At 47.4% G+C, this 13,032-nt stretch overlaps 1 protein-coding gene across 1 annotated transcript; it reads right to left on the bottom strand.

The window, feature by feature from the left end:
• Nucleotides 1-7,484: 7,484 nt before the first annotated feature.
• LOC146796517 (urotensin-2 receptor-like) lies at nt 7,485-12,662 on the bottom strand. Its single transcript, XM_085629137.1, has one exon. The coding sequence runs from the start codon at nt 9,957-9,959 to the stop codon at nt 8,844-8,846; it is 1,116 nt and encodes a 371-aa protein (XP_085485263.1). The 5' UTR covers nt 9,960-12,662; the 3' UTR covers nt 7,485-8,843.
• Nucleotides 12,663-13,032: the final 370 nt, after the last annotated feature.

Here is a 13,032-nt window from a genome sequence, read left to right on the forward strand (position 1 = left end):
ACAGGTTTTAGAGCGCTTTACATGAGCACCAGTTACGATACATAGGGACGCATTCATTTTTGTTAGACACAGGGAGATTAGGTGATTTGCCCAGAATCACAGGATGTTGTGGTCCTTGCCGAGACTCGAACACGGTTCCCCAGATTTGAGGTCAATCGCCCTAGCCGTTAGGCCACATCCTCTCCCAATTAGAGCTCTTGGCACTAATTAAGTCAGTCAATGGTTAAGTTTATGTGTTGAACTAGATTGTGGTACATCATAGGTTTGTGCATATGTCTATCTTAGAGTTATTGTGACAGTATTTAAGGTTGTAGTGTGTTATTTACATGTGAAGAGTGAATTTAATGAGTGAGCCTCACTGGGGTGGAATTGTGATGTGAGAAGTAGGTGTGCAATGTGCACTAGGATTGCGTGTGTGTGTGTCGTCCTAGCCACGTGATTCCTCTGGTGAATAAGTGCCATTGTTTTGAGTGGTTGGGTTGTGTATTTAACTCTTCACCTGTGAAGCTGCTTTCTTGATTGACAAGGGTGTCGGGCCATTATTAGTTGTGGAGGTCCTGTGTCTCTGGAAATGTTGTGTGATTTTCAGTTAGGGCAGAGCAGTCCCAGTGCTAGGGGTGGCTATGTGGCAAACAGACATTGGCCAGTTGTGTAATTTCTCTTGAAGTTTTGTAACGCTTTGTGAAAGTCTGGGGACAACGGTCGTTAGGTTTGTCATTGATGTCGTACAGAGTGGTCCGTATCTGGTTTCTGGTGTGAGTATTCTGCTACCATAAAGTATTCTGTTAATATTCTTGTGTGTCGCCGGCATGGGAGTGGAGTTTTTTTGCCTCTAGTGGCTTTGGGTGAGAGGCACACATTGCTGGTTGGAAATATGTGGGTCCTGTGACTATACAATTTTCTGTTGTTCATTCATGTGCATGCATACATGTTTGATGGTGTGTTGTAGATGGGGATATGTTGCAGTTTTGAAGTGTGATGTGTAGGAAGTTTTTTCTGTTATTTGTGATGGTATGTGTGCTGTACGTGCAGTTAGGTACGTTGACTGGTGAATGAGCCTGAAGTGTTGGCTTTCAGTGTGAAGGAAGGATAACTGGTGTTCTGTTCATGTTGTGTTGTTGATCTTTGTGAATAGAGGTGTGTGATAGAGCATGCTGAGAATGGTGTGAGGGAATGTGCTACCATGCACAATAAGGCAATACCTGAACCATTGGTTGGGAGAATGTTCTTTGTTTGGGAATGTTCTTTGTAAGAGTTGGAACTGTTAATTAAAGGGTAGGGGTGGGTGGTAAACTCCACATCCCCAGTGAAGTTCGCTGAGCTTTGCCCACTCCGCGCTCCACTTGGAGCGTGGAGTTTTGAAAAAACTCCACCAACTGCCATGTGGCAGAGTTTTTCTCGCACGCTGCTTGCTAACGGTAAGTTGGTGAGCTAGAGAACCAAGTGCTAGACAGCCTCCTGGCGACGAGATTTCTCAAAGCGGGCGGTCACGGCACATTGCTACCGCTCGCATTGAGGAAGCTGGCACTTGGGTTGAGTTGGCTGCCACTCGGGTTAGGTCACCTGCCAGTGGAGTAGGCAATAAACTCAAGCACCAGAAAGAAGCAGCACCCCCTGGCGTTCAATGTGGTGCCGATCGGAGTGATTTTACTGCACGGGACAAGCACCTGGCGCTAAACATCAGCATGAGCAGCACGTAGTTACAAAACTCTGCGCTTGCGGAACTCCACTGAATCTCACTGAGTTTTTGGATAACTCCGCAGAACTCCATGGATTGAAACTCCGCGAGCTACCCCCACCCCTATTAAAGGGTTTCTGAGTATGGAACTTATTTGCCTCTTGTGTGTTTATAAAATATTTTGATGTAACTTGCAACCTGGGCTTAGTGAAATTAAGAATATATCGTACTTACTATATAAGGCGCTCCAGGAACAAGCCTTAAATGCATGTGGGCAGTCATGGGGTGGACAATTAGTAAACTGCTCCAGTGCTGAATCTATTTTACAATAGCAGTGCTTGCTGGACATTGTGGGTCCCATGTTTTCAGTGCATGAACTATGGTGCACCTTTAGTGGGAGCCCAGGTAGCAGGAAAGGGGAAATAATGCCTAAAAATCCATCTAGATAAATGAAAACTAATCAAATATGTGAAGCCCAAAACACTCTCAGATATTTAAAAACGAACACATTGCAGACAAATGTCAACTATTAGAATGTCGAAAGAAGTGACATGGAGTGCTTAACTAGGGGCTGAGCAGCAGGAAAAGAGGCTGTTACTTCCTAGTGAGTGCTAAATATAAACTAAGCTCAAGGCTGATTGTTAGTTTAACTTTCACTCAAACTCTATTTTGGGACATAGGGTTTGCTGGGAAGTGTAGATGTGTTTGTGATTTGTGGCTGCTGTAATAAAGGTAGCAAGTTAAGAAGGCATAATACAAATTACTGCTATTGTAATACAACGTGTTCTTAAGTTTGGCTTCACGAATGTGACTTACTTCATTCATTCACCAAATACTTTCGGGATTAGTTGAGCAAGAGACAAGTAAGTGTCAGGCTTTGGGAATGGAATATGGCTCTTTTGACAGGCATCTTATGCTTTCTTTATGGCACCATTTAAACAAAAGATGCCTTCACATAAGCCATTGAGGTTGAGCAATGCATAGCTTGGGTGTAACAGGGTTCAGACAGTCTCTTTTATTTAACACATCCCATTGCAGTGAGTTAATGTATGGGGGTTTGTGTCTGCAGTCAAAACAAAGGCAATCAGCAATACTATAGGAAGAGAGAAAATACAGAACATGAAAATGTTGCATAGAACGTCATTTCTGTTCAGAATGTGGGGCACCGAGAACATAGAGAACTCTTCGAAGCTGCAAAATCAAAAACCGAATTGTTAACATCATAAAGAGGAAATATTTGCTTCATATTCTCCACCCACGTGCTTAGCTTCCAAGTGTATGAAGACCTGTGTGATTTCTCGAGAATGATTCATCTGTTTTAGTCAACTGAGCTGTGTTTTTGAGACTGTAGTTGTGTTTTTATCGTTACAAGTATAAACTTGAAGTCTCAGGAGGCAGCAGGCTCCTGGCAAAAAGCAGCAGGGCCTGAGGAAGGTGTGACATATGTCACTGGGCACAACAACATGTTCCCCCATTGTACAGTGCCATATGCCATGATTGCATGCCCCACTAACAGTACTTATTTTATTTATTTATAAATTTTTATATAGCGTGCACGATACCCACGAGGGTATCAGAGCACTCTACAATATACAATTATTAAACATTAGATGATTGATGTAGTATACAAACATTTGGTATTCGCTATTCAGTACAAAAGAGGTATATAGTATAATATGGATAGCATAGGTGACTAGTAGACAACAAAGGATGATCCACGAGGGCATCAGAGCACTTCACAGTACACAGTTATTAGACATTAGGAGGTTGAGGTAGAATATATACATTCAGTAATTTCCATACAATCCAAAAGAGGTAGACAGAAATATCTGGATTATACTTAATTTGAGCCGGTGGTTTCCGGTGCTCAGTACCGGCACTTAATTGTCAGCACCCGTTCTAGTGAAAGTCCACCACATGGTGGCGCTGCCTGTTTAATTTTGAGATAAGCACAACAACTGTTTATTAAATTAAATTGCATTGAAAATGAATAATACCAGCCTCTCAAGCCATTATTATAGCTTTTTCTGGCCTGAAATAGTCTGAATTGTCACACTTGTAAGAGCGAGATGGTTAGTGTTATGTTAGTCCTGTCATTGGCAACACTGGCAAGGGCAATGCATGGTGCAGGCTGCAGTGGCCTTCCGAGAAGGGCCCTGGCATTTAATAATTTATAAATTAAGCACTGCTCACTAAGGCCCCAGCTGCACTTCATCCTGTGCCCCACAATGCCCCACTATGCACATAACACTAGTCTATACATAACCCAGGACTCCTCGAATGCAAAACATCCAATGCTCCCCTCATGCACAAAGGCCAGTGTCCCCCTGATGCTCATCAGACAGTGCCCCCCTGCAGAGATGACCCATTTTTTCTTTTGGGTACATCACTAATGCTTCTCTACTCCACATCAGCCATTTGTTCCCATCCTGAACATCATGCTGTGCCCTTCTAGGGCACATCACCCCATGCCTCCTGCTGCACAGAGCCATGGGTGACTCTGGTCTGTGTGCATTGATAATTGTGTCAAAGTGTGACCCTCTTTCTGTGGGACTTTGTGAAAATAGATGCCTGTAGCTGCGTTTGTGCTGCAGGTACTGTTTTTGCATGGTATGTAGTATGTTCAGTGCTTCTTGCAGTACACAAAGGTTAAACATATAGAATGTGTCATTGTTTTTTACATTACACTTGTTAGTGCACGTTTTTGAATTTTGAGAACTCTCCAACATGAAGTGCCTGATTTCTGCTAATTTGCATATAGGCACTATCCAGCATCGTGTTAAAAAGGTTTGCTCTTTTCCTCTGTATCTTCTTGGGGTAGTCAGTGATGATTTACATAAGAAAAAGTCAATGTTATTTAGTTAATGTAAACCGACCACTGGTGGTAGCCTCACCCACTTCATTGATAGTCAATGTATCCACCCTGCAAGGATAACATGCTGGGCCCACCCTGCCAGGATCCCTACGGATGTCAGCAGTGAGTGTTTAAGTCACTTAGTTGTTGGACTGCCAGGCACCAAACAGGAGTTTTTGTTGTAGTGTATATTATAACTGGCTAAATTTCCCACCCTCAGAATGTCAAGAGACTGTCAATGCAGCATGTGAAAGGTCAAGTTAAAGGTCAGATATAATTCCCCGTCATGGCATTATATTTTACAGATGTGCTTTGTAAATTCCACTGTGCAGTGTCATGTATCAATATGTGGCCCCACAGGATGCAGTAACCCTGGATGAGAAAGGTCAAAGGGCATAGGTCGAACGGCTGACATAACTTAGCTTTTCTGGAGTGCAAGTGTTTGACATGCAGAGAATTAGCAGAAGTCGATGACGTTTGACCAGCAGCGCTCAGAAATAGCAGAAAAAATAGGTTATTTCAAGTTATGTTTATTTCTTTTAGAGCGCTCTATGGCACGCCAAGGCCTCCCTCAAAGGGGTCAGAAGGAAAGGGAGGAACAATATAGGAAAAGGGGGGGAAAAGGTGGAATGAGCGGGTTAATTTTCGAACGGATCTGCATTTGACAAAAATGCCAGTTTCTCTGCAGACAAAGGGAGGAGGCATCCAAAGCTATCTGGTCAGCTGGTCCGAAAGAAGAGAACCGGAGAGGGAAGGATGTAGAAATCAGACAACCCGGTTTCATGAGAGACCTTTCCTCTAGGAAAGAGGCGGCATCAAGAGGGGTGGACTGACGAAGAGTGTCTCACTCAAGCGCATCCTATGCATTAGTTTTACAAACTCTAACCCTAAAGAAAGTGTCAGCACACCTATGCTGCCTTGCCTGAGCTGCAAATAGACTGCACTTTAAGACTGCTCTACGGCTAGTGCACCTGCCGCAGAGAACTGTGATGCCGACAGTAGAACTGCTAAGAGCACTCAGGGGTTTGATGCACTGGCTAGGTAGATCTGTGTATAATCTCTGGTTGTAGATTTGAACCATGAAATAACACAGAGGATTGTGCAGTCTGTTGTAGAGGAAGTCACAGACTTCTATTGCATCTAAGACACCTCAGTGGGTTAATGCTTTTATTGCATAGATCTTTCTTTAGCCTGTAGGTTACAGGTTAATGAGGTGAAATATCTAATTGAGCAATGCACCCAGTTCAACCAGCTAAAGTATACAAAAAAAGTGATGGATGGAATGTTGAATTAATCTCAGCCACTGGAAATTACTCGGGCCGTATAATTTTGCACGCCATGTCACCCCAGTTTAAACCCAGCTATGTGCATATCAGTCCGCCCCAACCTGCCAAGCTAAGCCCTTGCTAAACCAGAACCGTAAATCAAGCAACCCAGGACCGGTTTCTCCCTATATGGGCTCATCAGACGGGTACAGCTTGGTTCCAGTGACACAGTGTGCACAGGATGCACAGGACACACTTAAGTATACAAAACAGTGAAGGATGGAATGCTTGAATTATTCTGCACACCATGCTGCCTCAGTTTAGACCCAGCTATATGCAAATCAGTCTTGACTCTGCTTTAATCTGAACAGTCCAGCCTGAACTGCCAAGCTAAATCCTCCCTGAAATGGAATACAAGCAACCCAGGACTGGTTTCGCCCTAGTTATGGGCTCATCGGCTGGGTTCAGATTGGTTTCATTGGCACAGTGTGCACGGGACCCACATCTGGACATACCCATCCCACTTAGGGCGACACACTAAAGTATACAAAAAATTGATGGATGGAATGTTTGGATTAATCTCAGCCCCTGGTAATTACTCGAGCCGCATCCTAATCCATTGTTGTTTTGCACATGTCACCTCAGTTTGGGCCCAGCTATATGCAATTCAGTCTTGAACCTGCTCCAGTCGGAACAGTCTAGCCCAAACCGCCAGGCCAAGTCCTCCCTGAAACGCAACACAAGCAATCCAGGGCCTCTTTCACCCTAGGGTTGCTGGTGTTCCAGTTCGAGGAGGACCTGGCTAAGGAGTTCGGGCTTGGCTCTTTCTATTGGATAAATAGAGTGCATTTTTGCCCTTTCACTTTGATGTAGGGCAGCGCAGCAAGGTGACCAATTCCCATAAATAAGGCCCTTTTTCATTGCGGACATAGCTGTACAATTGTAAAGACCAGGGTGTAATGGGGTTGGATTTGTGAACATGTAATTGGGACAGTCCCAGACAGCACTCCGCACAGTTGGTTTGCACGTATTCACGATTTGAGTCACAAGGAGACAAAACAACGTGCTGAGAGTCACACAGTTTTTGAACAAGCGAAGTCAGGATTAGAGCACTGACTGCCAGTCTGAAAGACAGCTCCCCCTAAGGTTGAGAAAGCTATAGTCTCATACAAAGTTATGGAAAAAGTGGTCCAAAGATGATGGAGTAACCACAGATAAACTAAATTCTTCAATGTAAATCTCTCAAAAAAAGGCCTCTCAGTTGCAAGATCACACAAAACATGCAGGTGGAGCCATTTTACAAACACTAGTCTATAGCCTGGAGAGGGATATGTACCATTTAGGTTTTGAGGTTTTTAGCAGGTGTACCAGTTTGACAAGAGAGGTATACATATCATATGATGCGGTTTTAAACAAAAAGGCTGATGCTGACAAAAATATAGTGCCCCACATAAGTCCCATGTATGTGACCCTGCCTGCATGTTGATATTGTGACACACTCAGTAGAGTCCAGGAGAAAAGACATTCGCTTTCCTTTTTGAAAAACAAATAACATGGAACTATAAACCGAATTTCAAGAAATGACAAAATACATACAAATGAGAACCCAGAAACAGACACATCGAGATAATAAACAGAGAAAATCAGCTTTCTTAATTTGAAAGGGGTTTATTGTAAACTCCTGCTTAAAAGTTTCCTTTATTTTTTGGCTTCGCTCAAATGTTTATTTTCTTAGCTCCGGTAAAATGGCTTTTGAAACATTCATTGCATGCTTAATTTTAAAAATAGATATATCTTTGAGGTGGAGGAATGAATGCAGCATCCCGGTGAGACAGGGCCCAAAGGTTGGGATTGATGGCTGAAAGTTGGACAGAAAACAAAATGTACACAAACATCAACTGTTTAAACGCAAAATGAGAAATAATATCTATCTGAATGTATACATTTCATCTACAACGTATGACTTTCGAAAACAGAAGAGTAAGGCAAGGGCAAAATGTGTGATAGCTTAAATCCATAACCATTCCATGGTGGTTGGGGGATTATGTCGAATATTGTTTTTGGTTTATGCAAATATTTCGGCTTCCAAGAAATGTAATTACCATTCATATTGTTAGTGAATCCACGAAGTGATAAACGAGCAAATGACTTTAGCATTTATTCAGAGTCAGCAGAAAGTAATTGCAAATGTATAATGATAGTGTTTATCTCAGAACTGCCTAAAAAATGGGAGATGTTCTTGGAATGCATCAATGCCCAGGCTGTGAAGGACTGGCGCGTTGTCAATGTCCCAAAAAGTACTGGACCAGGGAATTTGGGCTGTCATTTCCAGGCAACATATGTCTGTTCTTTGCCTCAAATGGTGTGAGGGCTTTAAGCATGGCATTCAGCAATCTAATTGCTTGGCACAGATGTTTCCAGGAACCCACAGGGCACTTGGGAGGAACACGCGATCTCCGCGATGTACCCTGTATGCTCTGGCCTTATGCGCCTCATCGGGTAGGGTTGTCCAACATAAGCCCAAGAAGTCCAGATCCATGCCAGAAATTCAAGATATCCAGGCAAGAAAAGTTACAAAGTCAGATGCTACCATGAATTTCAAGATATTCATCCAAGGTGAAATGACATTCTAATAGAAACCAAGCTTGTTTACCCTGTCAGCTGAGTTACTGAATTTCAGGATAGTCATGAAAGAGTAAATAACCAAAAATGAATTTAAATGGAAATTGTTTACATAGTCAGTGGTTATCCAAAATGTATGGATTCCTATGCAGGATAAACACACATACAATGTATTCAAACGGAATGCATTTACATAGTTATTGATTATTCTATAAATCTGGCATGGATACGACTATTCTCAACCTATGTTGGACACTCCTGTCTAGGTTCTGAAGAGATGGCCCAGAGTCGAGATCCATCTAGGCGCAAACAACGTAGCGAAGATTTACTTTAGCACAAGCTGGTGGCAATCACCCCATTGACAACAGACCTGGCTTGATGTGATGCCAGATTGTCCAAAGTGCAAATCAAGTATTAGTCAGGTCTAGACCGCAGTGGCCCCCTCCATGCTCCCCTTGAGCTGTGCAAAGGCAATGGATTCTGTGTAGGGGTGGCTGGCAGAAGACACTGACCTCCTGGATGAGTGTCTCTTGGGCTTCTTGCCGGATGGCCCGTTGCTGGAATTCTTCTGCCGGTTCCTCAGGTACTCCTTGTAGTTCTTGGAGAGGAGGGTGTACAGGAAGGGGTTGATGCAACTGTTGCTGTAAGCCAGACAAGTCACCATGAAGTTAATGTAGACCACAGTTTTGCTAGTGAGGTGGCCAGGCTGGTAATAGTAGATGCTGAGAAGCTGCCACAACCAGAAGGGCACAAAACATGCCCAGTAAGTGAGGACGATACTGAAAATCATGTACAATACCTTCTGCCGGGGGCACCTTTTTGTCTCCTTGGGGCTGAACAGATCAGTTTGGGATTTCCAGTATGTCCTGGCCAACTTGATGTACAGGTAACAAATTACTAGCCCCGGGACTAGGATGCAGGTGTTGAAGAGAATTGTAAGGTACACCTTGTAGGCTTCCATCTGCCACGTGGGGTGGCACATGCGCTTGGTCACTCCATTCTGGTGGCTTGTCCGAAGGTCTATCAAGATCATGGTTGGGAGGGCTAGCAGAAAGGACCCTATCCACACCAGGCACATGATTGTCCGCCTATAGTCTCTGGATCGCCCAATGGTGTCCAGGGGTTTCACCACGGCCAGGTACCGTTCTGTGCTCATGATGGTGAGGATGAAGATGCTGGCATGCATCGTCAGAAGGTCCAAACTGAACAAGATGCGACACCCAATGTCTCCAAAGTACCAGTCCTTCACGAAGTATGTGCAGACCACGAAGGGGATAGTGGATAAGTACAGGAGGTCCGCTAGGGCCAAGTTGACGATGTACACGTACATGGACCCTGCAAACCTCATTGACAGGTTCATGACCACCAAGGTGTAGATGTTGCCCCCCACGCCCACCAGGCACATCACGGCAAGGATCCCACCGAGGAACGAGGTGATCAGCATGTCGTTACTGACCTCAATAATCTCCAGCGAGGCGTTCACATGAGCAGTAGCGTTCTTTGGGCTCCATGGCAACGTGGTCGCTTGGTTGAGGTCCATGTCTCTAGGGGACCCAGTAATCCAGTCTCCAATCACTCCGACATATGTGTGAGCGTCAATGGTGCTGATGGAGCAAAGCAGACACAACAGACCTCGATGGTCTACTTTTTGGGACTGCACATGGTATGAACCTCAAAGTCCACTCCACCTACCCCTAGTCACCGTGAGTCTAGTCTATCATGGTGAACTTTTGTTGACTGCACCTGCGCACGGGTGGGCTGCAGCGCCAGAACCATCATTCCCTGGTTGTATTTGCAGATACAGTTGCAAAGAAGCGATCCCCTTGCACGCGCAGGCTGGTCTCAGAGAAGCAGGGATGTTTAGGCGGGAATCTTCGGGGTACGGCTCTGGAAGTCCTGGACAGGCTCCTTGCAGCATGAGGGGCGGTGATAGTTTGCACAGGCAAAGTACGCGCTCCTGGCTGAGGTATTTTCCTGTCAGGTGCCAGCACTTTCAGACGCTATCCTGTTACCTCGGATGGTTTTCAGAGGCGCTCGTGCTCCGTGCCAGGCTGACTAGAAAAACACGGTGGTGAATGATCTCAAGTGGAACTGCACTCTACGACGTCCTGCGCCGCGCGGGGCTCCACGGAGGCCCCTCCGGACTCGATAGCTGGACGGGTTAGAGGCAGGAAGGGAGGCTCTTTCGCAAGTCAGGAGAAGTCAGGGCAGGATTTTCGTGTCAAGAAACAGGGACTAAAAGAGACAGAAAACCAACCCGTTTCCTGCGTAGTCGGATGCTCAGTCAGGACTCGTGAAGAAGTTGCCACACGCAGGGACTCTGCATCATCCAGACAGGGCTGGGAAGGAGGGGGTCCCAGGCGTCTGGGAAGGGAGCAGAGTCCACGCTGGACGACGACCTCTGTGCAGCTGGGCTAGCACGGGGGGAGGGTCAGATTTCCAGGGTTGAGAGCAGTGAGCACGGGCAGGCACAAGGTTACAGGCTGGGAGCAGCGTCCACGCCGGAGAGGCGCAGAGCGCTTCCGCGCAGACCGGCTGCAGGAGCCGCGCGGGGTCTACACAGAACAGGCACTTAACTTAGCACGTGCGTGCAGGCTGGAGACAGAGTGCACGTAGGTCAGGCACATAAGTTGGGGGCAGATCTTCCCAGGCAGGCAGCAGGACGCGTTCAGAACAGCTGCTTGCAGGACGGACACCGTTCCACGTAGCACAGTTAGCGGCACCTGTGTGCAGGCAGAGAGCAGGGTTGACGCAGGACGAGCTCAGGGAGGCTGTGTGCAGGCTGAGAGAGTTTCTTCTCAGCACAGGGTCCTGTATCCAGGCTGGGAGCAGTGTCTATGCGGGGGTGGCACAGAAGGCGCGCACAGGTTGATTGAGGTGTCGGCGCAGACCGGCTGTGCACACTACAGGCTGGGAGAGTTTCCTTTCCGCACGGGTCCTGTAAGCGCAGGCTGGGAGGAAGGCACGGAAGGCGAGTGTAAATTGATTGAAGTGATTATCCACGAAGACCGGGTCTTTTTACCACAGATCGGCAGACTCGGTGCAGGCTAGGGGAAGTCTCCACGCCGTATTCACTACTCAGCAGAGGCACACGCGCCGCACCTCACTGGAAGGATGGCTCGCGGGTACGGCGCACAGTTGTGCGGGCTGGTTGCGGTGCCAGGGCAGAGGGCACACTGATGCATTTCACACATAACTTGCTCAGAGATGCTGGAGTGCAGGGCAGAGAGAAGTAGCCGCGCGGTGCCCAGAGGACGGTACCTGTCGAGTGGCTCTCTGTACTGACTGCGGCAGTTTTCAGAACAGTCTCAGAGCAAATCCGTGTGATCCTGGAGATTTTCCCCGCAGAAAGATACTGGCTCGATTGTGCAGGATGCGGCAAGGGTCCATCCACGCGCAGCAGGCTCGAAATCAGGCTGGATTAAAGTATTCCTACAGGAGGACAGGTTTAGAGCATCTCTGGGCAAAGGGTATGAAGTATTCTAGCAGAAGGACATGTTCCGAGTACTTTTGTGCAGGCGGGGAGAAGTATCGTCGTAGGACAGTCACAGGGCACCTCTGTGCAGGCTGTGCGCCGTGGTATACGCAGCTGGACAGGTACAGGGCACCTCTGTGCTGGATGAACACCGGGGTCCACGCAGGGCAGGTACAGGGCACCTCTGTGCAGGCTGCGCGCAGTGGTCCAAGAGGGCAGGTACAGGACACCTCTGTGTAGGGTGCGCGCCCTGGTATAGGCAGCAGGACAGGCACAGGGCACCTCTGTGCTGGATGCACACTGGGGTCCACGCAGGGCAGGTACAGGGCACCTCTGTGCACGCTGCGCGCCGTGGTCCAAGAGGGCAGGTACAGGGCACCTCTGTGCAGGCTGCGCGCCGTGGTCCAAGCAGGGCAGGTACAGGGCACCTCTGTGCAGGGTGCGCGCCGTGGTCCACGCAGGGCAGGTACACGGCACGGAGTACCTTTGTCCAGATTGCAAGTAGTAGAAGTCAGATGGTGTCCACGTGCAGGTTTGGAGCAGTTCCTAGGAAAGGCTGGTAGCGGTGTGCAGTCTGGGAGCGGCGTCCGCTCAGTGTCCCCACAGGATAGGCGCTGCGCACCTGTGTGTAACTCAGCCTGGGAGTCTGGTCCACGCAGGGCAGGCGTCGCATCCACAGGTCACGGCCACGGAGCTGCAATGGCATGAGCGTCTGCGAGGCACGTGCACCTCCACCCGTGCCCTGCTGAGGTACGTGGGCACCTCTCACCCGGCTGAGGGAGCGCGCACTTTTCACAGGGGGAATCTCACTCAGGAGGAGGGCGGAGACTGAGAGAGGCTGTCACTCACACAGAAATAGGGGGAGGCCCGTGTATTATTATTAATAATAAGGGCCTCTCGACCAACCTACCTCTAACACCTGCTCCCATCTGACGAGGACATCTCTATGCGCCAGGGGGTGAGTACCCGCGCTGCACAGGTGCCACGCGCCCCGCTGCAGGCACACGTATTTACACATTTAACTGCAGCAGCACACCCAACACTATGTCTGCATCAGGGATGTGTACGAACCGGGATGTTAAGAATGTAATCAACAATGAACGGGTTTGACTGACGCCGACAATGAGCAAGACATTTT

The sequence above is a fragment of the Triturus cristatus genome, chromosome 10 (assembly GCF_964204655.1).
Source record: "Triturus cristatus chromosome 10, aTriCri1.1, whole genome shotgun sequence".
Classification (NCBI taxonomy): Eukaryota; Metazoa; Chordata; class Amphibia; order Caudata; family Salamandridae; genus Triturus; species Triturus cristatus.